At 37.2% G+C, this 26,666-nt stretch overlaps 1 protein-coding gene across 1 annotated transcript in view; it reads right to left on the bottom strand.

The window, feature by feature from the left end:
- Positions 1 to 11,297: 11,297 nt before the first annotated feature.
- LPHN2 (latrophilin 2) overlaps positions 11,298 to 26,666 on the bottom strand; it is a 75,334-nt gene continuing 59,965 nt past the window's right edge. Inside the window, exons 17-22 of the mRNA XM_009709098.1 lie at positions 25,985 to 26,076; positions 23,952 to 24,120; positions 20,129 to 20,257; positions 19,612 to 19,708; positions 16,668 to 16,796; positions 11,298 to 13,363 (exon numbers count right to left, since the gene is read on the bottom strand). Coding sequence (XP_009707400.1) covers positions 12,609 to 13,363; positions 16,668 to 16,796; positions 19,612 to 19,708; positions 20,129 to 20,257; positions 23,952 to 24,120; positions 25,985 to 26,076 — 1,371 coding nt within the window. The 3' untranslated portion in view covers positions 11,298 to 12,608. The remainder of the gene's footprint in view (positions 13,364 to 16,667; positions 16,797 to 19,611; positions 19,709 to 20,128; positions 20,258 to 23,951; positions 24,121 to 25,984; positions 26,077 to 26,666) is intronic.

Here is a 26,666-nt window from a genome sequence, read left to right as displayed (position 1 = left end):
TCAAGTTCAGAGATATGCTAAAATGCTGCCCTTCTTTGAAAAAAAAAAATGTATTCTTATTATTTCAGCTACATTGACAAAGATTCACTTCAGATTTTATTCCAAAGTCATATATGTGTCTCATGTCGAAATCCAGGCTGTAAATGGCGCTACCTCCGTGCAGCAGAACAGAGGTTAGTAGCCTCTGGAAGCAAATCAGCATAAAGAGAAGTGAGGTCAGGGTATAGGTAAAGGTTATGTTGCCTAGAATGTGAAATAAGACACTGTCACCCTTTTTTTTGAATAAGCTGTAGCAAGGTTCTCAGGTAAGATGTATGTTACACAAAACTTCAGATTTGGGGCACCAGGTAAAGGAAACATCTCTATTGTGAGACTCATTCCCAAACCAGGCATTCTGGTGGTCATTTTGTGTTGAGGCCCAGAAGCGGGGGCACTGGCAGTGTCTACTGGGCATCCAGTGTTGCTGTAATTGGCTTATTCTTCCTCGAGCTGAGGGATCCATCGTTAACTCCCTTCTAGCTGATTCAAAGCAGGGACTTCAACCTGAGGTGCCAAAAGGGTGACTGCCTTAATTTTCCTGTTGTATCTCCATCTCTGTAAGAAGCTTTCAGTCGGACTGGAGGAAGTGAAAAACTGCTTTTTTTTTTGCTCTGGATAACGCTTTAAGAATACAGGTTTTAAGTCCCTACTGACAATGAACATGGTTATCTGTTTTTCAGACAGCTGGACGGAGGCACAAGCTCCTCTAAAGACAAATGGCTTGTCAGTGGCCAATTGCAGGAAAGATAAAGGATTCCAAAAGCTGTGAATATTGCAGTCAACTATCCAGGGCTTATTTAATATCCTTTTATTCCAGCTTCTTTCATCACTTTAGTCTTTGCTAGTCAGAATATAAGTAGTTCAGTTGAATATATTCACAGAAGTACGATACAATAACTTCTGCCCTATTCCAATATAGAATGGATTACCTGTATGTCTTACTTGCCCTTCTACTCTTCCTCTGTTTCTATGAAACAGGTCTCCCAGTCAGTCTTTCCCGTTTCCTATTTTGATCATCATCTTCTTGTCTCCTTTAAGCTACGGTAAACAGGAACTAAAAATAAAATGTGTGTTTATAGGTAGCATTCTAAAATATCTGCAATTTCAGTGCTGGACCAACCCTCTGATTAGACAAGTGGAAAAGCAGTGATGTATAATCTATAATAAATGTTAGAGCAAAGAAGAGTAAAGAAGAAAAAAAACACCCTATTAGAGGCAAATAACAGCCAGAAAGTAAAAGAAGAACCTGTGTCGAAAAGCAAAAAAAATTTCAAGAGCAGAACAGAAGTTCAGGGGTGAAAAAGAAAAGGATCACAGCCTTTTTGGTGAGTAAATACTTTTAGACAGGTATTGATCTAGTGGGGGAAAAACAGTGTATGCTCTCCATTGTGAAATAGCACTCATTGGGGGTGCTGCACACAGGAACAAGGTTACAAGTAGTGAAGAGAAACAAAGCATTTTTCCATGGTCAGAAAGCATTTTGAAAAATGGAGGTCTTTTTTGTCTTTATTTTTTATGTCCAGTACCCAAGTCTAAGAATCAACGAACTGAAATACAAAAAGATCCTCTTAATGATTCAGAAGAGAAATCATAATCTCACTGAAGTCAGCAAAAGCTTTTGCCATTGATTTAACTGAGGCCGGGACTTCACTACAGGCTTTACTGTTATGAACAGTAATCTGGTGCCGATGGTAGAACAAAACATAGCAGCAAAAAATATGTTGCAAAAGCTTCTGTCTTCTGTTCTCTTCACTCTTCCTCCTGTTGAAGATGTTACTGTGGCCCAGTGCTGGGCTTGGAGTATGTGGTACCTGTTATTTTCTATTGATGGGACTAGTTAACCTGGATTTCTTTACTCATAGGGTCATTTGGCTAATGGAAGAACTTGAATAAACCTAAATATAAATGGGTGAGTCGTCCTGTTTCCTAAGAGGAAATAATGCACTAAATCATGTCACTCACCACACCCTAACTGTTCAACTATTCCTTACCTGTTGAGAGAAAAGTGATTAAGTAGTGAGCGTTAGATTTACCAGTGATGCTACAAGGAGGAGAGCATGGATGTGGAACAGCACTGGCTCTGTGATAAGGTAATAAAACAGAGAGGATGAGCAACAGAGAGAAATGGCAGGAAACATACGGTACCAGACAGCAAACCTCACTCTGTTCCCATTAACGAGTGCAGGTCTGGAATAATCTCACAAATCTCAATCAAAATATATAATTTCATATTGGTGTAAATTGAGTCAAAACTTATTTGGGCAGATGCTGCATGCTCTGCCACTCCCTGTTGTAACAGAACACCTGCTTGTGTACTGCCTTGTAACTACAATTAAATGATTGTGATAATCTTTCAGTATTTCAGGAAAAATATTCACAGAGAGCTGTATCAGGAGGCCACAGTATTTTCCTGTAATTCATCAAAGCCAACCAGGTACCTCCATGATCTCTCAAATGGAGGAGTTACAGAATTAAATTTCATTCCTTATAGTGACTTTTTTCAACTGGATGCTTTCAGTAAGTCTTGCTGCCTCTAGCACCCAGGACTCACAAATTTCAGTATATTAAGCAGATTCATAGCTGTTGAGCCATTGTTTGTCTGGAACTACCACTTTTTGTTGCTGAGAGTATAACCTATTGTACTTCATTCTGGGGCACGTAGCAGACAGCAGCATGCTGATCCACCGTTGCACATGGAGACACTTTAGATCATTCCTTTGTCCTGTTTTGGAGGATAACCAAATACCAAATATTTGACATGCAGGAACACTTCCCCTTGCCTGCTTGAGCATCATCACCATTCATTCAGGAGAAATGCAGCTCTTCTGTAAGCAAGTGGTTCTGGGGGTTTGAAGATATGTAGATTTGCTAGGCTGAATGCAACTTTGTGCCATCCATGGACTACATCAGTCAATGAAAAAAAGATCCTTTTCATTGTGGGTACCTCCTTAACCCTGTTCCCCGCTGGTGTTGCTGACTCCTACACGAAGTATATTGGCTGATATGCAGATCATTTCAAGAGCAGCCTGCCTGTGTCTTTGTAGTGAACAGAGACCTTGAAAGTTACTCTATTCCTCATATATTTAATCAAAAAAATATGAAACGGATACAATTTTCTATATCACATAATGAAAAAGGACTTATTTTTTATTGGAAGGAAAAGTTTATCCAAATAGTAAGTTGGCAAACTTTTAGAACTTCAGTAATTGCAACTAGTTGCTAGAAAACTTCTTTCAAATTACTGATACTTGTAAATCAGTGTATAAAGAAGCAAACCAAACAAAGATAGTGTTATTTGAACAATTTTGGAGATCCCAGTTCTTCTGCTCCAAATAAATATATTTTATGTTTCCTTTTCCTGACAAATACAAATCAAGTATTACCTGATTACATTTCAATGTATTCATCACGTTCTAGGGAAGGATTGAGGAGCAGACAAAAAGAAGAAGAGGAGTTGTTTGTTTTTACCAGGGCAACCAAGAGCTTTTCTGTGTGTATGTTTAATGAATGAATCAGCCTACTTTAGCACACAATTGCTTAGATCGATAATTATTCAAGAAACAATACTGCCTTGGGAAAATCTATAGTAATAAAAAAGAAATCTGGATGGGCTGAATAACCTTTTCAGGCAGATATTTATCTCCAAATGAAGCTATTTTTTGTAAAGTTTCTATTCTTTAGAAAAATGCATTATTAGGTGGTTAAAAAATAATCAGATTGTTACTGTTTAGAGTCTGGAGTTCAGGGTGGCAGTGAAATCAAGCATTAATGGACAATATTCTCAGATGTATAGCCAGGAAGGTTGTTAGGTTTTAAGTATAAAGTCAAAGTGGCAATATGAGCTGAATCTATGCATCTGTACTCTAGTGACAACTGTTACCATTACCAATATGAACAGATAGCAGGTTCTAATTAAAGTTACAAGCCAGAGGGAATAGGCATTAAGAAAGAAAAGAATAATTCCGTGAATAAATTGCACTTGATTTACTAGTTCACAAAAAAGGTCTAAAAATTAGTATCTGAAATTACTTTAAATACGGCATCTATCAAACCACAGAACAATAATCAAGTCGACCTAATTAGAACACTTATAACTATAAGCAGCCTGTAGCATGTTCTTATCTTGACATGAGGAGAAAAAGGAGTCTCCTAAGTGCCAGTTAATCTACAACAAACTTTGCTGAGACCTAGAAGAAACCCCCTGCAGCATCTACCTGCTTACTTTAGATGTCAGACTGTCCAGAATGTAGCTTCTTGTACTCTCTGCATCTGCATTAAGAGCAACTTCTGTGTGCACACCATGAGTTGGATCATGAAAGGTCCTCAGCAAATTACACAGCACTTTGTAGGAGTAGTTTTGTCCACAAATGTAAGTTAGCCTTCTTTATGAATAGGTGTCACTTTTACTTGCACTTTTGCTTACTTACTCTTAGTATTCATTCAGGCCAGCAATCCTTTAAATATGAGACAAAGTGTCTCTGCAGACATAGAGCTTTTAAGAATGGATGTAGACCAGATTCCTTAAGTGATGCTGAGGAGTATGACACTATATGTTTTATCAGCATCTCTGGATAAGTAGTTCTGCCTTGTTGGTACTAATCAGTCTTGTTCTCAGGCAAGGGTGTATTCATAGCTTTAGAAAACTGGGCTAGATAATTTACAGGAAGCCTATGCTAAGGCAAGTGCTTAACCCACTTTCTCTTGCTAGATGTATTGACTCTTTTCTTCATTTTCAGTGGTTTTGTGAGTGTAGAGTTATGGTTGACTGAAATATGTTGTTTTGGTTAAATTCAGTTTTGAAAGTGAGCTTTGAAAATTTCAAGACATGATTGGAATGATAAATTTCTAGACTACTTTCTGTAAGCATATTGTGAGCTGGCAATGCTAGACTGTAAACATGAAATAACAACTTTGATGAGTTAGAAATGCTTCACGAATGTATTTTGTCAAATTACCCAGACGGACAGACACTAGTGAAATTTTTCTGTCTTGCCTTGAAGGGGCAGAAACTATCAGTGCTGGAAAGGAGAGAAATTAGAAAAGGCAAAATTAATTCAGTACCTCATTTGATTGATATTGTCCTTTTTTTTTCTTCTCCATCTGTCTGTATTCCCCTTCCCTCCCCAGCTTTTTTAAAAAAAAGTCCAAGCTCAGGCTATTCCAGCAGCCCCTAATGTGCTTGGCAACCTTCACTGTTTCATATAAACTTGCATGTGTTTGTGCTTTGTCATGGAGACAACACTGTCACCAGCCATTTCAACTACAGTTGACTCTCTCCTAAGGAAGGTTTTTAGCAGTAGCTTCACATTAAGCTACTCCTACCTGAGAGAGATGGAGAGCTGAGTGCCCAGGTCAACATTTGCAGCAGTAGCATGACTGTAAGTCAGCACAGATACCGAAAGAAGTAGGCTGCTGTGAGCAGGTCTTCAGTGGCACACTGAGGGGCTAACTACTCTGGTCAGCTCAATTTTGATTCTTTGAGTTGCTTAGCTAGAAGGTGTGTGTGCAAAACAGAGGGCTATGAGTGTAGCTCGGTGTGGTGGAGCCCACCTTTGGCAGGAGAGCATCTACGGGCCACCCTGCAGCCGATGTGGCATGGCTGGTACCGCGAACATGGCCCTACCTGGCTTTTCAGCAGCTTCACACAGCCCCTCACATGTAATGTACGTTATGTCAAAACCCATGGAGTTTTTGGATCTGCACAGGCAGGATCTGTGACCCTTTCACAACACAAACAGTAAACCCAGCGTGATCAGAGCCTTCAGCTGCCTTGTGATGAAAACAAAGAGCCAGGAGAAATTTTACAGTCTGTTTTCCACAGCAAAGGGATACACATGGGCTTACAGAGATTTGGAATGATTCACAAATGCAGCCCTTGCTGCAATGAGCCAGCCGAAGTATGGGCAGATCAGTGGGTGCTGCAGAGCTTCAGCGGTGGCATTTACACCACGAAGTTACACAGCCTCACAGGGCTTATCTCTTATCTCCAGGCAAATCGTAATCCTTGTCAGGACAGCAGCTTCAGCAGGGGAGGGAAGGAGCCCCTTTGTAACTTAATTTCTGGATTATGGCATTGAGAGGCTGGCACACATGGCAAGGCAGTGACACTGCTTGTGGTGCCTGGCTTGGCTTGGCTTGGCTCGGCTCGGCTCACCTCCCCTGTGATGATGCGGCTGCACACACGCAGTAACTGAACTTGGGATGACAAAACATCTTTGGTGACAAAAAACGTATGTGTCTACAAGGTTAGAATTAATTCTGCCCCTGAAGTAATGCCTGTTGTACCTGTGGATGATGTACCTTGGGATTTCATGACTAAATTCCACCTAAGTTTTGTTTTGAACAGTTAAGTGCTTTTCAGGTCTGACATCTAGCAGCTCCACATTTAAGCACATAGTGCAGAGGAAACATTGCCGAAAGAGATGTAACTTCTTAGGGCAAGGAAATTGTGCTTCTCTAACATAATACAATTAAGTCAATTGTGCAGCTGCTGAGAGCAGAGGGAATGGCTGATGTAATTTATTTGGATTTAAAAAAGAAAAAAAAAATCCTTGTAAAAATATCCCTACCAAGAAGCCATTAAAGCAAACCAGCATCGAGGAAGTGTGAGCTAAAGTAGTTGTGCATTAGAAACTAAGACGTAGAGCAGGATTAAATGGTCAATTTTTTGGTCATGGCAAAAGGCTAATGGCATAGTGCCCCCAACATTCTCTATTCAAACTGGTGCTATCTGAAAAAGGGGAAGGACATGCTATCTGAAAGGTGGCACTCTTTGCTGTTAACAGAGAACTATTTCAGTTAATCAGAACCAGGGAAGATTGTGAATGATCTGGGTGAACAAAGTGAATAAATGGGCAGTGTGATGCAGACGAAATGCAATGCTGACAAATACAACGTTGGGCACATATTCAAGGGACTAATTGGAAGTATTTGTAGGCTTTGCAGGGTTCTAAATTAACCATAACTATTTAGGTCATTACTTGCTATGATCAGCTTAGTGGAAAAAATTGTGTTGTGAAGAGATACTATGAAAACAAAAGATTATGTGAGATCATGTAGGAAAAAAAAACACCCACAGAATAAAAAAATACAATTCCATCCATAAATCAACAATAACAATTCACCCATAATTTTGTTCTTACCCTATCTCTTAAAGCATGCTAACAAAAAAGTGATTCTGCGGACTGGCAACTAAATGATTAGAGAAATGGAGGAAGCTGAAAACAAGGATTTGTTTAGAAAGGAGTTAAGTAATAGTAGATGGAGGGGAAGTATTTGAAACAATGAATGGTCTAAAAAATACAAGCTAAGAAGTTTCTATTTAGCCTGCTAATGCAAAAAAGAAGCAAAGTGGTATATTTAAAAAGAATGAAAATGAATTATTTTCATTAAAACCTCATTAACCTTTGGGACTCGTTCTCTTAAGCAACCATGGAGGCTGAAAGTTCAGCAGCGTTATGCTATTTTAAAGCAATTCTTATGCTACAAGAGGACTGGAACAGTTACTCCAGATAGCTATTCAATGCTGTTTATTCAGAGATCCTGCTTCTCTGTTAGAAAAGCCTGCACAGATACTAACATGCTGCTTCCTATTTGTGAATCAGACCTTTTAATGTGCATAGATGTTTTTGTGCTCAGCTTTGCTGTCTCTAAACTGCTTGGCAGTGCAGAGCCTACATTGTGCCAGGGCTCCTACTCCAACACATAGAAGGAGGTGTGCACCCAATCAAGAAATGTTTAAGAATTACATAAACTTTGTAGTAGAAGAAGTTTCTTGATAAAAACTACCTATTCTGAATGTTATTTCTGCAACTGTTACTTGCCCTGTCTGGGATTCTGGACTGATGACTTCAGCAGCTGGTGCATTATATGGAATGGTCCTTTAAAATCTCCTTGCTGCTGAGTTGAGTGTTGTATGATTTTCGGTAGCATTTATAACCACTCAGGCTGCACTGCGGTGTGATCCGTTTCACATGCCAGGAACTTTGATGGGGAGCGGTTGAGATTAATGATGATATAATAGAGTTAAAAAGAGATATTAATGCTCTTTGGCATGAAATAATGAAATACCATTGAGAATTTATCCTGCATGAATAAAAGGATTTGGAAGTTGTCATTCTAAAAAACACATGAAGGGTTTTACTGAAATGCTCCTCCCAACTCTGTTGAACTAGGTAGGGTCCTAATGAACCTTTACTCCAGACTTTTGTTGGAGCTGGACGATTGACCTGGATCCATTAATTGAATTCCTACTAATTCACAAAGTGTTTATATAAACGAGAGGCACAGATGTCTTGCTTCTAGGGCTGTGGCGATGCTAATTTTTATCCCCAACTCAGTGCAAAGCTGGATTCCAACCTGTGGTGTAGCTGTGGAGTAGAGATCCAGCATGCCAACGCCATCCATAAATCTGGGCTCCTTATCTCATAGTGCAGCCGCACAGCAAGACCCTGGCTTACCGAAATGGTAGCAATGCTTGTCATAAATGTGGAGGGTGCCTGTCACCATCTATTTAAAAAAAATCTAAGGTATGCTTTACTGTGGTCTCCCTGGTGTAAGTGTCTCTGCAAGGTTACGGTTGAGGTGGAACTGAAGAATTACTGCGCTGTCCCATCACTTTTCATTCTCCATCATCCCCTAGAATTAATGAGTTAAAACTCCAGTGAAGATGTTGTACATATATAATTGTCTACCTGTAGCTTCTCTTGATTTAAAAAATAATTTTATTCAGGGATAAAACTTTACACTAGCATATGTTGTCATATAATCAAGTCTGGAAGACAAGTTTTGTTAGTTTTGAGGCAAAGTGGGGTAACAACAGTACACAGGAACTGTTTACTTTCTTTTGTTCTTCTGTTAATGTCTGTTCTCAGTAGTTCAGAAAAAAATTTCCTTAAAAATTAGGACATAAAATATGACACATATTTTATCCATAACTTCTGTTAATTTGAAACACCTTTTATTGCCTACATAAGTGAATATATGTAAACTTTATTAGTAATTTCATTTCAAATTTAAAAGAAGCAAAGGTGTATTGTAGAATTCACAGATAAAGGTTAATTTTAACTATAAAGGTATTACCACTGTTGCATTTCTTCATGTTATGGTTCACTTATGTAGAATTGAGATGTATTTTATATTAAACAATGCATAGCACCATTATACAACAGTTCACTAAATGCACATCCCATTTAATCTTTTGTAGGAATTAATATAACTGGACTGAAGTTACAAGGAAGAACTGAACTGAGCCAGTAGGGTTAACACTGATACTAACAGGAGATTACTAGCCATAAGAAAATTACAGCTCTTCTGAAAGACAGTGCCTAAAATAGCAGCATATCCTTGGCACCATCATAGGAACTGGTTAACTGATGACCCTGAAGAAACACTTGTTTCCATTAATTCTGCTGTCATTATTTTGCTGTTCTCAAACTCTTCCTCCGAATTCTTCTGTCCTTCTGATCCCAAGACAAGATGGCAGGAACGTGAGAAGAGAACATAAAGAAATCACAATAAGCTGTTGGCTATATAATTATACTGTAACCTACTACACTGAGAAGTTACACCAACAGAAATTTGGTAAGGTATCAGCTGCTAGCTCCTAGCTAAACACAGGACACTCACTAGCATAACATTAAAAAAACCAGGCTCACTAAAAAGCAACATCTACATTACAAAGAAGCTAACAAAAGAATTCCCTTATGATACTTAGGTTCAGCTGGTTCATCTTAGGTTCATCAGCTACATTTTCTTGTTTTATGAATATTTGTTACATTTGCAATTGAGTATATATTTAAGATCACAATGCTACAAACCTTTTTCCAGCATGTAGTTTTGGCACCTTTAGTATGACACAAAGGAGTACTTGCTTGAACTAGGGTTGAAGATTCTGCTGAAAGTTGGCGACGTTACTAGGTCATGTGTACTGCAATTACTTGAGCACCACTATTTTTAAATCCCTAAGACATGATTTCCTAGGTAGAAGGCAGCAAGTATGCTTTTAAGCTGCCTAACAGACCAAGGGAATAATTTTTGCTCCAAAGAGTCTGCTGCATACCCTGAATCAGAACAAATTCTTATTTCATAGAGACTTCAGATTTTTAAAGCATCTCTACTAAACAGAAGTAAACAGTTTCTGATTCGATTTTAAATGTTCAAGTGACTCTACTGCAAACATAGAAATTTTTAAGTGTTAAGGAACATACTGGCAAGAGTTACCAGAATTGTGGATGGTGGAGATGCCCCTTTTTCTTCAAGAACAATTGCTCCAGTGTCACAGTCCTGATTAGAGATATACTGAGGTTACCTGAACCCCACATTTCCATCTCAACCTGGATTTTGTTGGTTTTTATAGTTTGAATTGTCTCAATAGCAGGAAGTCTTGCCCAAAATATTCTTCCAAAATCCAAACTTTTCAAAATGCATCGATTTATTTTCCAAATGGACTTTATATATTCCAATGCATTAGAAGGTAACAACTGATAGTGCTTTCAAATGAATTTTGCTGTTATTACACATACAGTCTCAGTGGCCACACATGAAACCATGGCCTCTGTGACGACGGGGCATTAATTTTAGAGTTATTTGGAAGAACATGATTTTGGAAGTGGTGACAAATGAAGTCCTTGGTGTTATCTCTGAGAGGCCCCGGCTGAGAGGGACAAAAGAGGCTTGGGAATCAACACAACAAAGACTTCAGACTTCCAATTTTGCCACTGATTTGTAGATAACATCTTGGGCATCAGCTGCCTTCTGCAGCTCTCTAGTCTGATAAAAATAGGGACAGTCAGGCTTATTTATCTAACTCAAAACAGTGCCATGATGGATTAATTATTTAGATAGCACTCGGAGTGCTATCCAAATGCTGCTTATTCATGTTTTCCCCACTGCAACAATGTATCTTCATCAGTAACAATTAACTACTAATTACTGTTGCCAAGAATATGATTGTGGTGTTTACCACCTTATTTTTAATTTCAGTACAGATGCCTACTTAAAAGTTATGTAAATATATGAAATTACAGTACATTTTCCTAATGACCTTGCTATGTCTGAGTTTAATCCTATTCAATTGTGACTAGAGTAATGAATAGTATGGATGACCTCTCTTCTGTAGAGCTATACAGGCAGTTTCTATTGCATTCTTGACACTTAAATCATGAAATGTAAAGAAGCCATTCTAAGCAGGATACAGCTGGGCTGAAGGACTGCTGATGCCAATTATGCTTCGTACATAATAATGCACATTTTACCTATTTGGAAAAAAATTCACATTTATTTACTCTCAAACAGGTGTTAAACTTTACACTGGATATTAGTGATGGGCTTATTAACAGGTTTACACAAAGGGATGAAAAAAGCAGAATTTTGTTGAAACAATTTACATTTCATTAGATTTTTATAATAAAATAAATTAATTACTAAATATAGGCAGAAGGAATATGGAAGAGTAATAGTTATGTTTTATTTATTTTTTTAAAGGACAGGCACCTTTTATTCACGAGAAAGCTTGTGAGAAGTGTCCAGTGTCCCCTTACCCCTTACCACCCAACCCTGATTAAAGAATGAACAGGGAATTGAGTTACAATCTTTGTTAGCTATACCAAATTTGTGCAAGGCTTGGCATAATTGGCTTCTAAAACAATTTTCTCCCCAAATTATATTTTTGGCAATAAAAATTCAAAACGTAAGAATAAAAACTAACCTGCCAAAGCAGAACACTGTTTACAGTGAAAAAATAAGTGAAAATGGGTAGAACTTGCATTTTAAACATACTACGGTACTATGAACAGAGTGTGAGAAAAACAGCTTATAATGTATGTGCAACCAAGAGCTTTTCACAATATTTTCTTCAAACTCTTTAAAATTATTTTTTAATGACAATTATATTTCAGTTGGTCACAAATGTATTTATTTTACCCTAGCAATAGAACAAAATATAATTTCTTTAGCCATTTTTTCATGAGAACGGTTCATTGTACAGTTGAGGAAATATATGAAATAAGGCCTGTGGCTTGATTGCTAGTGGTTAGACATGTATTCAATCTTTGCCCTAATGGAAAAGATTTGCAGTGAACTGCAAACTGATGCAGAATATCTCTCCTGCTTTTGCAAGTCTTGTCAGGAATAGTAAGGTACAGTAAATTTGTCCCACAGGATTTTAGAGCCTACGCCTTGTATATAATACAATGTAGGCCTAGAAAAAAAAACTGGTGCAGCCATATTTACAAATTTAGTTCACAAACTGCTGCAGTAAAATGGCTGGAAAGTGTTTATTTCTCTTTTTTTCACAATTTTGTTAAATTCAGCAGCAGAAGATATCTTAAAATACCTTGTTGGTATTTCTTTTCTTTGTAACAAATAATTCATTTTAGTATACTCTGTGTATATACAAAGTTTTTGTTTTATAAAAATTCACAGAACTGCGAGGTCCAGTCATCCCCGTTACTGGAGAACCACAGGGTCAACAGAATTGTCTCTTCAAGCAGATATGAGGGAGCCTGCATGGGGCCAATTAAGTCTTTTTAATACTTGTACGTGGCCTTTAATACTTCTTTGCTACACTATTAAAGGCTTGTCACTAGTTGCATTTGTCCTTCTCTAACATCCCCTTCTGGAATACATCCTTCCTTGTTAATGGGAATTATATAGCCGTCGCTATTACCCCTGCTGATTTGATAGTACATCTGAAGCTGATGGCCAGCTCCTAGGTTTGGCATGCTCTTGTAGTAAATGTCCTCATTTTCACTCCTCCTGGAGGGAGAGAGATCTTCTTCAACATCGGGGCTGCTCTCTGGATATGGAGAGTCTCTGAGATTGGGCATGCTCGTGTAAAGAGAGTCTCTGTTGGGGGACTGGAGGTGGTCGTCAGCCTCGGCCGTCAGCTGTGAGACATAGCTGTCGGTTCCCTCAGTCTTCACTTTCTTCTGGGGCTGGTACAGAAGGGAGTGAGTCCGCTGAGGAATGAGTGGGGCCTCAAGCTCTTTGTGGTGGAGCTCCAGCCCGGGGGTGTCACTGTGCATCAAAGATGAGGCATCTGCCACGATGGCATCATCTTCGCTACTGCTCCCGCCGATCACAGCTTTGGCTGGTAGTGTGCGCTCCAGGTTGTGGTTCTTGCTGCTGCCCCGCAGGTTGTTGTGCACTAATTCTGAAATGATCATTTTCTCAAAAGCAGTATCATTCAGGCTTAGTCCACAGTCTACAACTTGCACGCTGTCGTTATAGTCTCCATTGCGCAATGAGTAGCTGTTGTTGAAATTACCATTTAGCGGTAGAGTATCCATGGCACTTGTATCCCTGGCATTGTTCAGTGAATGTCCTGAAATGGAAAAGGACAGCTCTGGTTATTGCCTGATGTGCTTCTTGTCACTTAGTATTTTTTTTTAACAAAATTCTTTAATGTAGTTCAGGACAAAGTTGTACTTGGAAGTAAGACTTGAGAGAAGTTAGGTTATTGAACATTCCCAAATGTAAACAGTTGCACACCTTATAGGAAAGATGCATTTTAAAAATAGTAACTTTTATTTTCTGTGGGGAATAGTGGCATTTTAATTTCTTAATTTAGTGTCAATTCTGTGACTCTTCCACAAGGAACTGTTCACTCCATGCCCTTGCATATGTAATGCAAAGCAATTCATTTAGAAACATCTATGTTTTGAAGTACACCACCATGATTTAGAAAAAGAAAATTAACAGAATTTGTCCTAAACGACACTAAATTAAAAAGGAATTAGATCACAGACATAACTGAAGGTAAATGTACAACATAAACCCACATAACCGGCAAGCAACTATTTTAACAACATTTCTAACATTTTTTCCTTTTTTTTTTTTTTTGAGATGAAGTAAAGAAAAGAATGAAAAAAATGGATAAATACAAAGAATTTATGTTAAACAAGGACAGCCATCTTTCACACTACAGGGACCAGGGCCCGCAAGCACCATCCAACAACACGATAGACAGCAGGTGGAATGACTCACTTTGGACAACTCACATCATGTCTGTCTGCTCAGGCTATCTGGCCTAAGAGTAGCTGATATATAAAAGAAAGTAAAATGATTTATTGTAACATGATGAAGAATTACTGAGCTTCTCAGCAACTTAGTCAGAGCAAGGGTTCAGCAAATCAGATTACTAAGCAATAACAGCTTTTCTTTTCCCACTTAATGTAATTTTTTCGCACTAATATTCTGTCTGCCAACAATGGCCCCAGGCTTCTAAAGGTCAAAGTTTGCCTGCAGTCTGCATCAGTCACAGTGACAGCGCTGAATGAACCAGAATAGTTAATTAAGAGTTAGGCCCACAGTTACCATGGGCATGGAAGTCAAATGCAGAAATGTTAGGAATTTCTGTAAGTATGGGTCACACAAATTAAATCAAAGAATAAATATTAGTTGTGGAATGGGAAGAGGAAATCAGCCATGGCTGATATCTAATAGCTGCTGGAGGAATGACAGATTGGGTAAGTCTGCTGGAAACATGAAAAGAAGTTTAAGGGGGGAAAAAAAATGAAGTCTTATGATGATTCAGGTCTTTATGTTTTTGGTTTTGGCTTTTTTTTTTTTGGTAACACCATAAAGAAAAGGTTTTCCTATAGACACAAAGACATGTAAACTATGACAGCACAGTGCTTCCCAAGCAAAGGAAAAAGTAAAAAAAAAAAACCAACTTTGAAAGAAATTAAACAGTCTGAATCATGGAAAGTCAGATGGTTTGATCATTCCTAGAAAATCACTTTATCTACAGATATGTCTGGAAGTAAAGAAAGAATGGAGTGACTACTGAAATGAGACTGACCACTGTGAAGCTGCTGCATTATATGCAAGGCTTGGAGGAGTATAAGAAAAAAGTTGTTTTGGAAAAGATAATACATTTTCCCGTTGTGAGTTTTTTTCGTAATTAAAGCTGCAGCTTATCCTAGAAAATTCAATCTTCTCTGGAAATACTGTTTTCAATTAAAAAGTAATTGCATTTTCTCATGAAAAGATTTTTGTCTTCAACTTTAAAAAACAGAGTAATAATTTCCAAATAAATTCGGAGCAATTTGCAAATCATTTTGTAGTTGCGTTATTGTTAACTCCTCTCCATGTGTACTGATTTAAACAGTGATGAGGGCTGTTTGAAAGGTCTCTTTAAGCTTTGATTAAACAACTTTGTAGTTTGCAATTTCATATATGTTCCAAGATTTTTCTTGCAATGGATTTAGCTGTGCAGAACATATGGCATTTATAAAAGTAGACAACACATGGACCACATGCTGGCATTCATTTCCCTCATGAAAGTGATTTAATTCTATAATTTTAATTCTTTTTTATTCTGCTAAACAGATACCAAAATATATCTGATAATCCAAAATGAGTTTTCTATGATATACTGCAGAGTTAAGCATGCTAGAATATATTCAAATGTGTTTGATGAGGCAAATTTTGTTGCCCATGATCAGGTAATTCATTTGAAATCTTTCCATAGCCTGTAGCAAGATTGCTGTGGGAATGTAAAAATATAAGTAAATTGTTAAGCATTTCTGCTTGATATTGCTTTGGTTTTAAACAGCAAATGATTTCAGCATTGCATAACTTCTGTTACCGACAGGATTTGCTACAGACCTCATGTTATTTCCCAAAAAGCAGTATGCAAGTACTTTTTGAATGCGGAAACATTTCATTTGCAAATTGTGAACCACTTGCCCGCTGAGTCTACTTCATGACCGCTAGTTATGTTTTAATTGTGCCCATTAAAAATCATGCTGAAAAAATTTACATTTGATAGGCAAAGTTAAGTTTTACTCCCATACTTGTCTCTCTGTAGGTTGCTAGAGGAAAGCATAAGGAAAGTAAGAAAACAAGAGAATGAAAATAGAAACTACAGTTCAGTTAAAAAGGAATCTTGAAATAAAAACTGGAAACAAGGTTTTATGAGCTCTTTTTCAAAGATTTATCATTCCAGTTATACTAAAGTGATCTTATGACTCATCAAACAGTAACTGCTGGATATTTACTGATGAATTGCACCGCAGTTAAAAAAAGCAACCAGAGAATGTAACAACAAAAAGTTAAGTAAGTGATGACACCCTTTATTCCTACAGAACTAAACTGTTCTAACTGTTAATCTCAAGATTTTCCTACAGGAAAATGATCTACCATAAAGCTGCACTATACTATAGTTTAGATCTGTTTGACGCTGGATACAATTTTCTACACTGGGGTATCCAAAGGTGTCAAGATGCCTTGCACTGCTTTAGTATCTGATCTGTTCCACAAGCAGGTTTTTCTCAGCAAGCTTTAGAGTCAACCTTACATTGTATAGACATGATACCTCTAAGTGATATATATCTTGAAGATGGGCTCTCAGACCATGTGGTGTCAGTCCTGTAATAGTATATTAAGATTTATGCCACCTGTGTTAAAAACATGGATAATTATTGGTAAATACTGTTATGGCAAAGGCATTACTATAATATAGTGCAGTTTTACAAGCTGACATTGGCAATACTGTATTTCTCAAACTGACAGAAATTCAGAATGTACAGCTAGCGTATTGCAACTTGAGTTTCTATCTAGGGAAAAGAAGGGATTTGGAGCGAGCCAAGAAAAGCGGTTTTATTCAGGAAGTATAAGCACACCTGGTGAGTTAAACACAGGAGCTGAAGGGGCATTACATACAACTGTTTCAGCGAGCAATGTGTTATAGGGGTTGTTAGTGCCATGTGGTCGAAGAAGAGGGTTTGTTAGTAGGTAATTGCCAGTCATTCCTAAAGCAAAAGAAACAGAAAAAAATGTCAGTTCTTTAATTTTAGGCTGACAGTTTCAATAAAGAATACTTTTTATTCATCATGAATCATGTAGGACTTGTCAAATGTAATTCAGCTGAAAATTTCTGAATGTATTTGAGCTATGTATTTGAATTGGGAGCAGGAAAATACAGTTAGATTCCAGTAATTCACAGGTGCTGTCCAAATCCCCAAAGTAAACATCTGGTGAGAGTGACATTTACTAATGTATACAAAATCACTGTTACACAAGAATAGCAATTAAATGTGTAGCGATCAAGGTACTACATAAAGCTACTATAACTTTAAAAATGAATATTTGGAACACTTCTGTCCAGAATTGAGAGAACTGAGTTTCTCGAATTGAAAGGTATTGAAAAATCTCTTATGACAGGATCAGAGCTGTTATTCACTTTATTAAAAACACACAGATAGTGGAAGGGAATTGCTGTTTTCAAACAGACAGTGGATGACAAACTGCAAGAAGCATATCTTAGTATATGCAAAAGTATGCATGCTGAGGGGAAAGCAAAATATTTGCTCTAAGAAATCAGAGCATTCACATTTTCTCCCGGGACATTCATGCTGCAAATCTATCTGCCAGGTTTTAAAAAAGAATTCCTCGAATGACAGGTTTGCTTTAAACAACCAGTTTACAAACAATGTAAGATAAAGCAAAATACTACCTGAATAGATTTTTTTAAAACCCATTTTACATGTTAATGCAACAACATTTAAACATCTCTAAGAATAATTAGAAAAAAAATCACCATATTTTGATAAATTATTAAAAAGTCAATTAATCTCTGATTTCAATCTACTAGAAGAAAAATGGGTTGGAATAATGATCTGCCCCCCCCGTTCCCCCCCAAAAACCCCCCCAAAATGCTATGATTTAAAACTTACTTTAAACATTTCATTAAGGTAAATTCCACTTTCTTTTCTACTGCATTGCACAGCAGTGTACCAGGATGAGTGTATTACAGACTCAAGGACAACTAAAAAGCCAGCTATATTTTTATAGTATGGATATTTTTATTTGGCAAGGAAAAGAGAATATGTATTCCAAATATTAATGCTTTTGTACTACTGTAGATACTTAGTAGCAGAAATGAGCAGAATTCTAGGATTCAGAGAATTATTGCCTGATTATGCTAATCTTATTTGAAAGTTTGTATCATTGAACAACTAAGGTTTTATCATAGCTTTTTTCAGTTGTAATGTACTTATTACTAGAAATACTAGCTGAAATATATTTTGCTTGGGTTTTTTTTTGTGTACTAGGTTTAATTTCAGTTAGATTATTATCTGCAATTTATAGTTAAGAGAATTCTTTTTCAATCCAAATTTTTTTGCCAGCTTTAAAAGCTTTATTTTTATTTTAAAGGAAAAATGGTACTTGCCATTAATTACTAAACTACCCTTATATGTAGGTATCACTGAGATAGTGACAATGTTATAATTGAATAAAGATTATATTAGTTTTTCTAATCATGGCAGAACATCTCCAGGACTTGAGACTAGAGCTCTGGAACAGGGAAAAGCTTCCAAGACCTCTGTTCAACTCTCAATTAACTGGGGGTGCAGCATGGTTAGAACAAACCTCAGGAGTCAGAGGCATCAAATAAGGGTGAAATCCCAGACTTTTATCTACAGTGTATTTATGGGATTTTAGTAAGACACTGGAAGGGAATGTACTTCTTTCTTGGGCATGAAAAATACACATTTTCTACTTAGGAGAAGTTACTTAATTTTGATTTTGCCGGAGGAACATACAAGATTCAGATGTGGGGAGCAGAGAGACAAACAGGTCTTGCCCACTTTCTATATGCCAAATAACAAAAATAGAATCATGTTTTCTGAAATCTTTTCTTTTGCAAAATACCATATATTCTACTTCTTAAATGAATGTGAGTTAAGTACACGTCCCTACTACCAAATCTTGAAAAAAACACAAAGGAGGAAAAATTGCTAGTTGTGGTTTATGAGGGCTTTACAGCAGCCCTCACAGTGGTGAATTTTCTGTTCAAAACTTTCTGAGTTGAGCAGGAACCGGTCGCAATGAGATCAGGGCTAGGTGTTCTTCTCCTAGGGATGTGGGTGGAAGAACAGGCTTTGAACTTGGCTTGCACAGAGTAGTCTTCCCCCCACTGCTAGCTCAAACTGCCTTAAAAAAACACAGGGGGAAGGGGAGAAAGGAAGGGACATTTTGTCTCAGTTAATACCCTTGTCTTCTAACTGGACATGAGAATGACATTACAGATTTCAAAGTCTATTTGAGCTGAGAAATTTGGAGTTTTGGCTTCTCTGTGCCTGAAAATCTGGATTCTATCCCATGTGACAGATACGATGCTCTTTGAAACAGAAAAGATAAATGCTTTACAGACATCTTTTGCATAGAAATGATATCAATTAGATTTCACTGGGAAAATTTCTGCACCTAAAAATCATAGTCAAATACGCATTAAAATGTTACTGCACTCATATTTCTGTTTCAGATTTAACCTATAAAGGTTAGGGAAGATTTAAAATTACAATCTTGCTTTAAATTATTGATGAAACTTATTTAAATACATTCCCACGAATGGAGGAATTCAACTTCTATAGCAGGGGGCCAGTTAAGGGAACATGGTTTTAAAATGTGCTAGTGTATGACTTTAAAACTCTGCTTTTAGAGAACGTTTGTTCCAGATTATTTTTTTTTCCAAAACATTCTTTTCAATTCTTCTGTGTTAAATGGTATAGAATCTGTATAAAATTTAAGGCTTCTAAAACTGAAATGTTCCCAGTGACTGACCTTGATTAAGTGTTGAAGTGCTGTTGATGTCACCTGAGATAAAAGACGATTCAGATTGTTTTCTCACAGTGTCATTCCACATCCTCCTTATACGACTCTGTTAACATAAAGCAGTGAGACAGAAGCACAGTAAGTTACAAAAATATTTTTTTCCTACTTACATGCTATTATGTGGAATATTTGTGTTTATTTTGGCCTAAAGTAAGCCATTCTTCTAGCACGTAATGGAACTCCTTTTGTTATTAAAACCCTAATTTATTAAATTTCATTTAGATGAAACATGAGGGTATAAACCTTCCTATAAACCAGCCCCTAATTACAAGAAAAATAAGGTGTTTGCATTAGACCAAAGTAAAAGGAAATATTTTAAAAGAAATCAATTCTACTATGCAGAAGTATGTATTTGCCATCTAAATGATAATAATGAGAACACAATTAGTGCTTCTGATTGGAGCACATCTCAGTAGGCTTTTTATAAATAAAGTTAATTAAAAGATGCTGTCAAAATCTTTGTTACCTGAGTGCCAGAGGAATAGCGAGCACTAGTTCTTGTTGTTGATGCCTTCACTGAACTGTGGGGACTCTCAGTTGGTAGTCCACCACAACAGTAGGAATGTCGGAAGCATTTACCATATTCCTTACGTACCTATGGGGAAAAAAAATTAGCACAAAAGACAGTGTTAAATATCTCCACTGGCAAAAACACATGAACCTTCCATTGAAACTACTCACATACTTTTCAAGCAAACAGCTAAGCCTTGTCTGTTGAATTGCTGGCCATCAGCAAACTGGGTATTTTTCCCTATGCAGCAGTAGCATTATCAGCTATCCAGGATTTCTGAACAAGTTATTTCCAAGGTATACATGCACTTCATTTAGATGTGCCTGAATAATCATTGTTGAGTTATTTATGAGATTATTTTTATTTTGTCTTCATATCGTAGATTAATATAGTTAAGTTTACCTGAATATTCATGCTGGCTGAAAATAGTCCTTTTTATCTTTTGCTGCAGAAACCACAGAAAGCCTATCGTCCTATCCTAGCATGCAAGAAGGGCTGAGGAAACTAGCCTTTGCACTGCTTGGTACTGCCCATTGTGTTAGCCCTTCCGAGCAAGTGTGCAAAACCTGCAATGACTATAAAGGCATTTTCCTATAAAGTTACTCTGTGTAACTCAAACAGTTGCTAGTTCATATGGTCACACCTGCTTCAGGATAGTACAAAGCTCACAAATGCCACTGCCCCCACCTTGGGCAGAGTGCCAGCTATGCTGATGGAGGCATTGTCAGTGTTCCAGAGTCAAATTTTGGACCGTAAAGGCTAGGAAATGAAGCATCTTTCACTTTTAGGACCAAAAAATAAAATCCTCATTACTGTCTTTGATGAACCTAGAAATTTGAATGTACCTATGTATATGAGATTTTTATCTGACAGAGCAACAAAACTAATTAATGATTCCAGTATTTGGCCTGCATTTATTCACCTTCTGTTTCCAGTGACCTACTGGAAACTTTAGTTTTGTAATTTATGTGTATGAACATTTGTCATGAAAGTCACCAGGATTAATTTACAGAGCAGTTCAATTCTCTCATATTCACGACTGCTACACTGACTACTATTTTCAGATAACAGAAGAGTGCATACACATCTCGGCAGCCTGACAGCATTAGTGAAAGGACACAGCGGATAAAATTTGTAAAGATGTGTAAGTCTAAATTCATAAGCCTTCCACCAGGTACTTGGGAATCTAAGTGTCTCTTCTACATCGATGAGACTCCTAAGTTTCTGGGAAAAGTGGGATTTCAGCTAATCTGGACATTCTGCTTGACCTATGAATATATAGGAAAGAAAGTTATGTGTATGTAAAAACAGGAGAGGGGAAAATGCAAAAAGTTAATAGTGCAGATTTACATGCGCCATGTGCTGTTTTCAATATTACAATTTTACTCATGGAATACATACTGTGATGTTTCTATAAACCATGAGGTTGAAGAAAATTTGAATAGTTAGTGCCTTAACTTCAAGCTAGCAACAATAACTCATTTTTTTATAAAAGTATATGGTACATATTTCAAGTGATCCTCTATCTGTATCAGCACAAAAGACACATGAAAGAATGAAAACAGAAATGCATGGACACAGAATTATAATCTTTAACTCTGTAGTCTGAAAAACATAACTCCATATATATCATCACTAGATGGTATAACACCTAAGAAAATACATTGCTGAACAGTAATGGATATTAAATGCTCCAAGCCACTACATAGTAGAGACAATAGCAATCAAAACTGTATTTTTACCCAAATACCACCCTCCAGGGCTGGTTTTGCCTAATGCCTATATTGCAGTGAATGTACATTATCTGTCAGTACTGCGCATTCCACTGTCATTATTTCTAAATTATAGCTTGTTGGAAACTGATGGAAGCAACAGCACTATCATCTTGTCAGAACTGGAAACATAATAGTTTTCACTTTCACAATTCTATTTCTCTGTTCAATTTAGTGACCAACTAGTAATAACAGAATAAAAAGACTACATTAGCTATGCAGACAGAGTATAGAATGATATCCAGTCAAAGGCATCGAAACTTAAAAATCTTAAATGGCAGCTTTAACATTCTTTCAGGTATAAATCTTATTGCTCTAGGTTATGCTTTTTCACACTTGACTGGTATTTTAATATCGCTTTTTGCTGACTCCACTTAATATAAAAACAATGCACAGCTGTAAAAAAAAATAAAAAAGGAATCTGTTTTGGATTTTCAAGTCCAATACAAGTGGTAGAAAGGGCAACACTGTATGAAACCCTATTCTAGAAATTATTTGCATTTTAAGAATATTTGCATTTTCTTCCCTCTCTTCTTTTCTTAGGCTCAACCTCCTCTCTAAGTATACTTTTGTTCTCCCAAAATGAGAGGAGTGCCACATTCATCCAGATAAAATTCTTTCTGTCTACCAGATCTTTTCCTAAAAGATGGCTGAATGCCATTGTCTACACCGAATTTAGAGATGCTGATACTGTTAGAACTGGTATAGTTGAGAACACACAAGAATGTGATTTTTGCAGCAGCAACACAGCAATGCTTTATCCAGTGGTCTCAAACAATTTTATAAATATCTGTTAATTATGTCTCTGGTGAGCTAATTATAATGGGAGTTAATAATTGCTAGGTCTCCAGTCTAAAACTGGTAAAAATATTTAGAATCTAAATATTGCAAATTGGGTATTTCCAAACGTAGGATGTATTGCATTTTATGTTAAGGTTTTTTGGGTGGGACTTTTTAACATTTACCTCTCAATTCTTGTTACTTTCACTTGCCACGCTTTCTAACACAGGCTACGAGCTTTTTTCTTTTGTCCTTCACTAAAGCACCTCTAAGGCATCCTTGGAAGCAGTCTCCACCCTCAGTCTCGGGAAGTGAAGGGATGCGGGGAACCCAAAGAGCACACAGCTGTGCCTTTCACTTCCTTCTCTCCTGTTTGCTCCTCTCTTCCCTGCAAGCTTTCTCTCTTCCCAGCAGATCTGCTGGAGCCCTCTGCTCCCATCGGGCGAAGGGGAGCAGAACTAATTTAGCACATCCCACTCCTGAGGTAAGGCTCCTGCCAGGCAATTCCAGTTTTTCCAGTTAAGAACACGAAGCTGTTGGATTGCTGGGGGAGGCAAATACTTGAAGAAAAGTAGTTATGCTGGCATCTTTGGAAAACTCTCCCCATTAGCAGTTGTCTAGCATTAATGACTACTTTCTTCTAAGGTGTGTCAAAGTTCATAACAAAATTAATTTTACATCTCACTTAATTTTGTAGTGAACAAGCACTCATAGTACAATCCCTGTCTATCACCTGTAGCTTTATGTGGCAGCTTAATGGGATCTCAGGAGAGGTCCTCTGCCTTGATCTGAGAAAGAGAGAGAGTTTCCAGGCTGAGATGGGCTGATATTGTAAATGATCCTTTGTTTGCAGTGCTGCAGCAGAGGCAGGATTTGTTTCATGCACACATAAAAGACTTTTGGCTGTAAGTCCAGACTAACACATACCACATTACCAATGTTAAGCAGTACGTTTTCCACAGTAATTTTCTTCCCAAAGTCTCAAAACTTTTCAACCCCAGGCTGGAAGTGCTGCATCCATTTTAAACCCACCCAGGCCACAGAGCAGTGACATGACTCCCACGAGCACAAAGAGCAAGAACTGCTTTTGAATCCTAGTGCCCTCCTCAAACTACTTCAAAATACTCCAGTTCTTGACATTGCTTTTTTTTCCTCTATTTTTTAAGAAATTTATGTGGTATTTTTAAGGAGTTAGGGAACACACATCTGTGTTTTCAGTAACTTACTTTCTTTTGAAGAGCACAATGAAAGATGAAAATAAACATTCCTTGGAAAGCATTAAATACTGTGAAGAGGTATGTCATCACAACAGTCCCCTCATTGATAAACAGCAGGCCAAATGACCATGTTAGGCCAAGGAGACACAGGAGAGCAAATGCACCCAGGACCCAGGATCTGTAAAAGAAAATTAATTTTAGTAACATTACTTCTGAGAATGCATGTCACTAAATCCAATATTAACATTTCAGTTCCTGCAGTTGACTTTTACTAGGTTCATATTCAAATGTAAAAATTCCTTGGGTTTAACCTTTTATCTATTAAAGAAAGAACAATTCCATTTAGTACTCTTAGTCTCCAGTGAAAACAGCAAGAGTAGATATGACCTTTTTCTTTCTCAAGAACTGCATAGGATGTCAAAGCTATTTTGAAATGCAGAAGTATACTCCCAGCTACTCCATTGCTTTATCTGCTTTTAGAAAAGAGACTGATAAATCTGGCTTAGCCACTAATCACACCATAGATTTTAAACAGTGGTGTTGCCATATGACACCAAATAATGTAACACAAATGCACAAAGGTTAAACAGCAGATTAAAAGCCTAGAGCCCAAATCTTTAATGCTCTGATAAACTCAGCTAAACTGAAGCTAGATGATCTAACTTCCGCATGAAGAAACCCTGCTGAAATGTGACAAAAATATGGATATTGCTCTACAGAATAGTCTAAAAAAAGATTCCATCATGAATAGGTTAAGGGAAAGGAATTGTAGAGAACGGCACAGAATGAAAGGGAAAGGGAATTTAGTCAGTGAATTCCACATCTAACTAATGATCTTACTTGATAAATGGCTTATTATCTTCATAGCTAGAAAGCATTATAAGCAGAAAAGAGAAACAAAATTATTAGACAGAATTGAAACAGAAATTAATAAGAGCATTTTTAATTGTCTATAAAAATTAGTCAAAATTAGGAATTCAAAATGCAGAGGCAAGCAATTTAAAATTATAAAGGCATATAATATTTAAAAATTCTTTAGCAAATCAGGTATCTCAAAACTAGTTAATTAAAATTAAGGGAAATCCACAATATTGACCGAGTTTGTAAAGTTAAAAGTCATGCTAAAAATTTGTTAATGTAGGGTTCTATCTTACCCAGGTAAGTCCGTATTATAGTAGCCATCACAAACACGGTAATTACTGGTGTGGATGAGAAGACAGAAAGAGGAAAAGGAAGAAAAGAGAGAGATGCTAAAGATTAGCGCTCTCTCTCATCATGCAACATGCAATGAAGCTGATACTGACCTATCTAGAACATCTAGTTCACAATGTTAGCCTGACTGAAAATCTCCCTTCGCCATTTTCAACATTCAAAGCAAATCTGTAAGACTCTTTCATATCCAACCCTCAGCGTTAGAAAGTTGCACCCTTCAATGTTGGTAACAAACACCTTCAGTACAACGTAAAGCTATATAGAATGCAGCAAAAGACTATCTAAAGAAGCAAGAGCTGCCAAAGCCTTGTTAATGATATATTACTTTGCAAAAGGGATACTGCAGTACAGCACCATGATAAAGTAAACATTTGTTAAATTAGCATGAAAACAGCAGATAATCTTCAAGTTAACAATAATAATAGAGTCAATTCTTTTGGGAAAACAGGATTACAAGTAGAAACTGCTCAGAATCCCTAAATCAAAAAGTCATTTAACAAAACAAACTTAATATAATCATATCAGCCATGCAAACAGGAACATCAGTTTTGAACTGCATTTTAAATGCAAATGAAATTACTACAGTGGTGTGGCATTTCCGTGAAACAGTTTCTTGGCACTACTTCCAGGCTGAAATTATCTAATTTTGACCGGCGTTTGTGACATTACAGCAACAATGTGACGAAAGCAGGATTGGCTCTGTTTGCTTCTAATTGACATCTGCAGTTGCTGGGAGACAATGGCATGTGCTCCTAATGGAGAGTAGCTTTCAATCAGTTCAGCAATCAGAAAATAATCATAGTTCTCATACTTGAACACAAAGCACTTACTTAATGTTTTCCAACCTGCTAGAGTCTGGTTTCAAAGTGTTTGAGTGCTTCACCATTTTGCACAATGTGATCACCAGGAAGATAAGATTCAGCTGTCAAAACAGATAAGAATGAAATTAAACGACTTGAAGTAACAGGTTGAATAATGATGATGTTACAGACTAAACAAAACCCCCTAGTTTATTTTCAAATATGTAGTGAAACTGGGTAACTATTATCAGACAGTCTGTAAAAGGTGATTGCAAATACGGATGACAGAAAAAAACGTTAGTTCTTGTTTCACTTAATTTTCCAAATTCACGTCATCATGAACCACCATATGTACCTCATGTCCAACACTTGCCATTGTCAGTCTAGCTCTGTCTTCCAGCATGTTGTACTCAGCCCTTGTCCACCTTTGCCTGTCACCTCTGGCCTTGTTCCCCATCTCACTGACTTCCTATGGTTACCCCTTTACTACACTAGAATAGTTGTCTTTTTATCACCCCACACTGCTTCTAGAATATTTTTTGCTGTTGCTAGTTTCTCCCTTTCCTTTTTTTATTCCCTTTTGTTCTCACAAATCCCACTGGGGTCCTGAGAACAGCTTAAACGTAACTGAAGAGAAAAAGAAACACGAAGATGTAGCTAATGCATCAAACTTAACAGTGCCATAGACATATGCTGGTGGTGCACCCTCCTA

This window comes from Cariama cristata, unplaced genomic scaffold (genome assembly GCF_000690535.1).
Source record: "Cariama cristata isolate BGI_N322 unplaced genomic scaffold, ASM69053v1 scaffold20111, whole genome shotgun sequence".
NCBI classification, from domain to species: domain Eukaryota; kingdom Metazoa; phylum Chordata; class Aves; order Cariamiformes; family Cariamidae; genus Cariama; species Cariama cristata.
The sequence above is the reverse complement of the archived record's forward strand: the minus strand, read 5'-3'. Positions and strand labels throughout refer to the sequence as shown.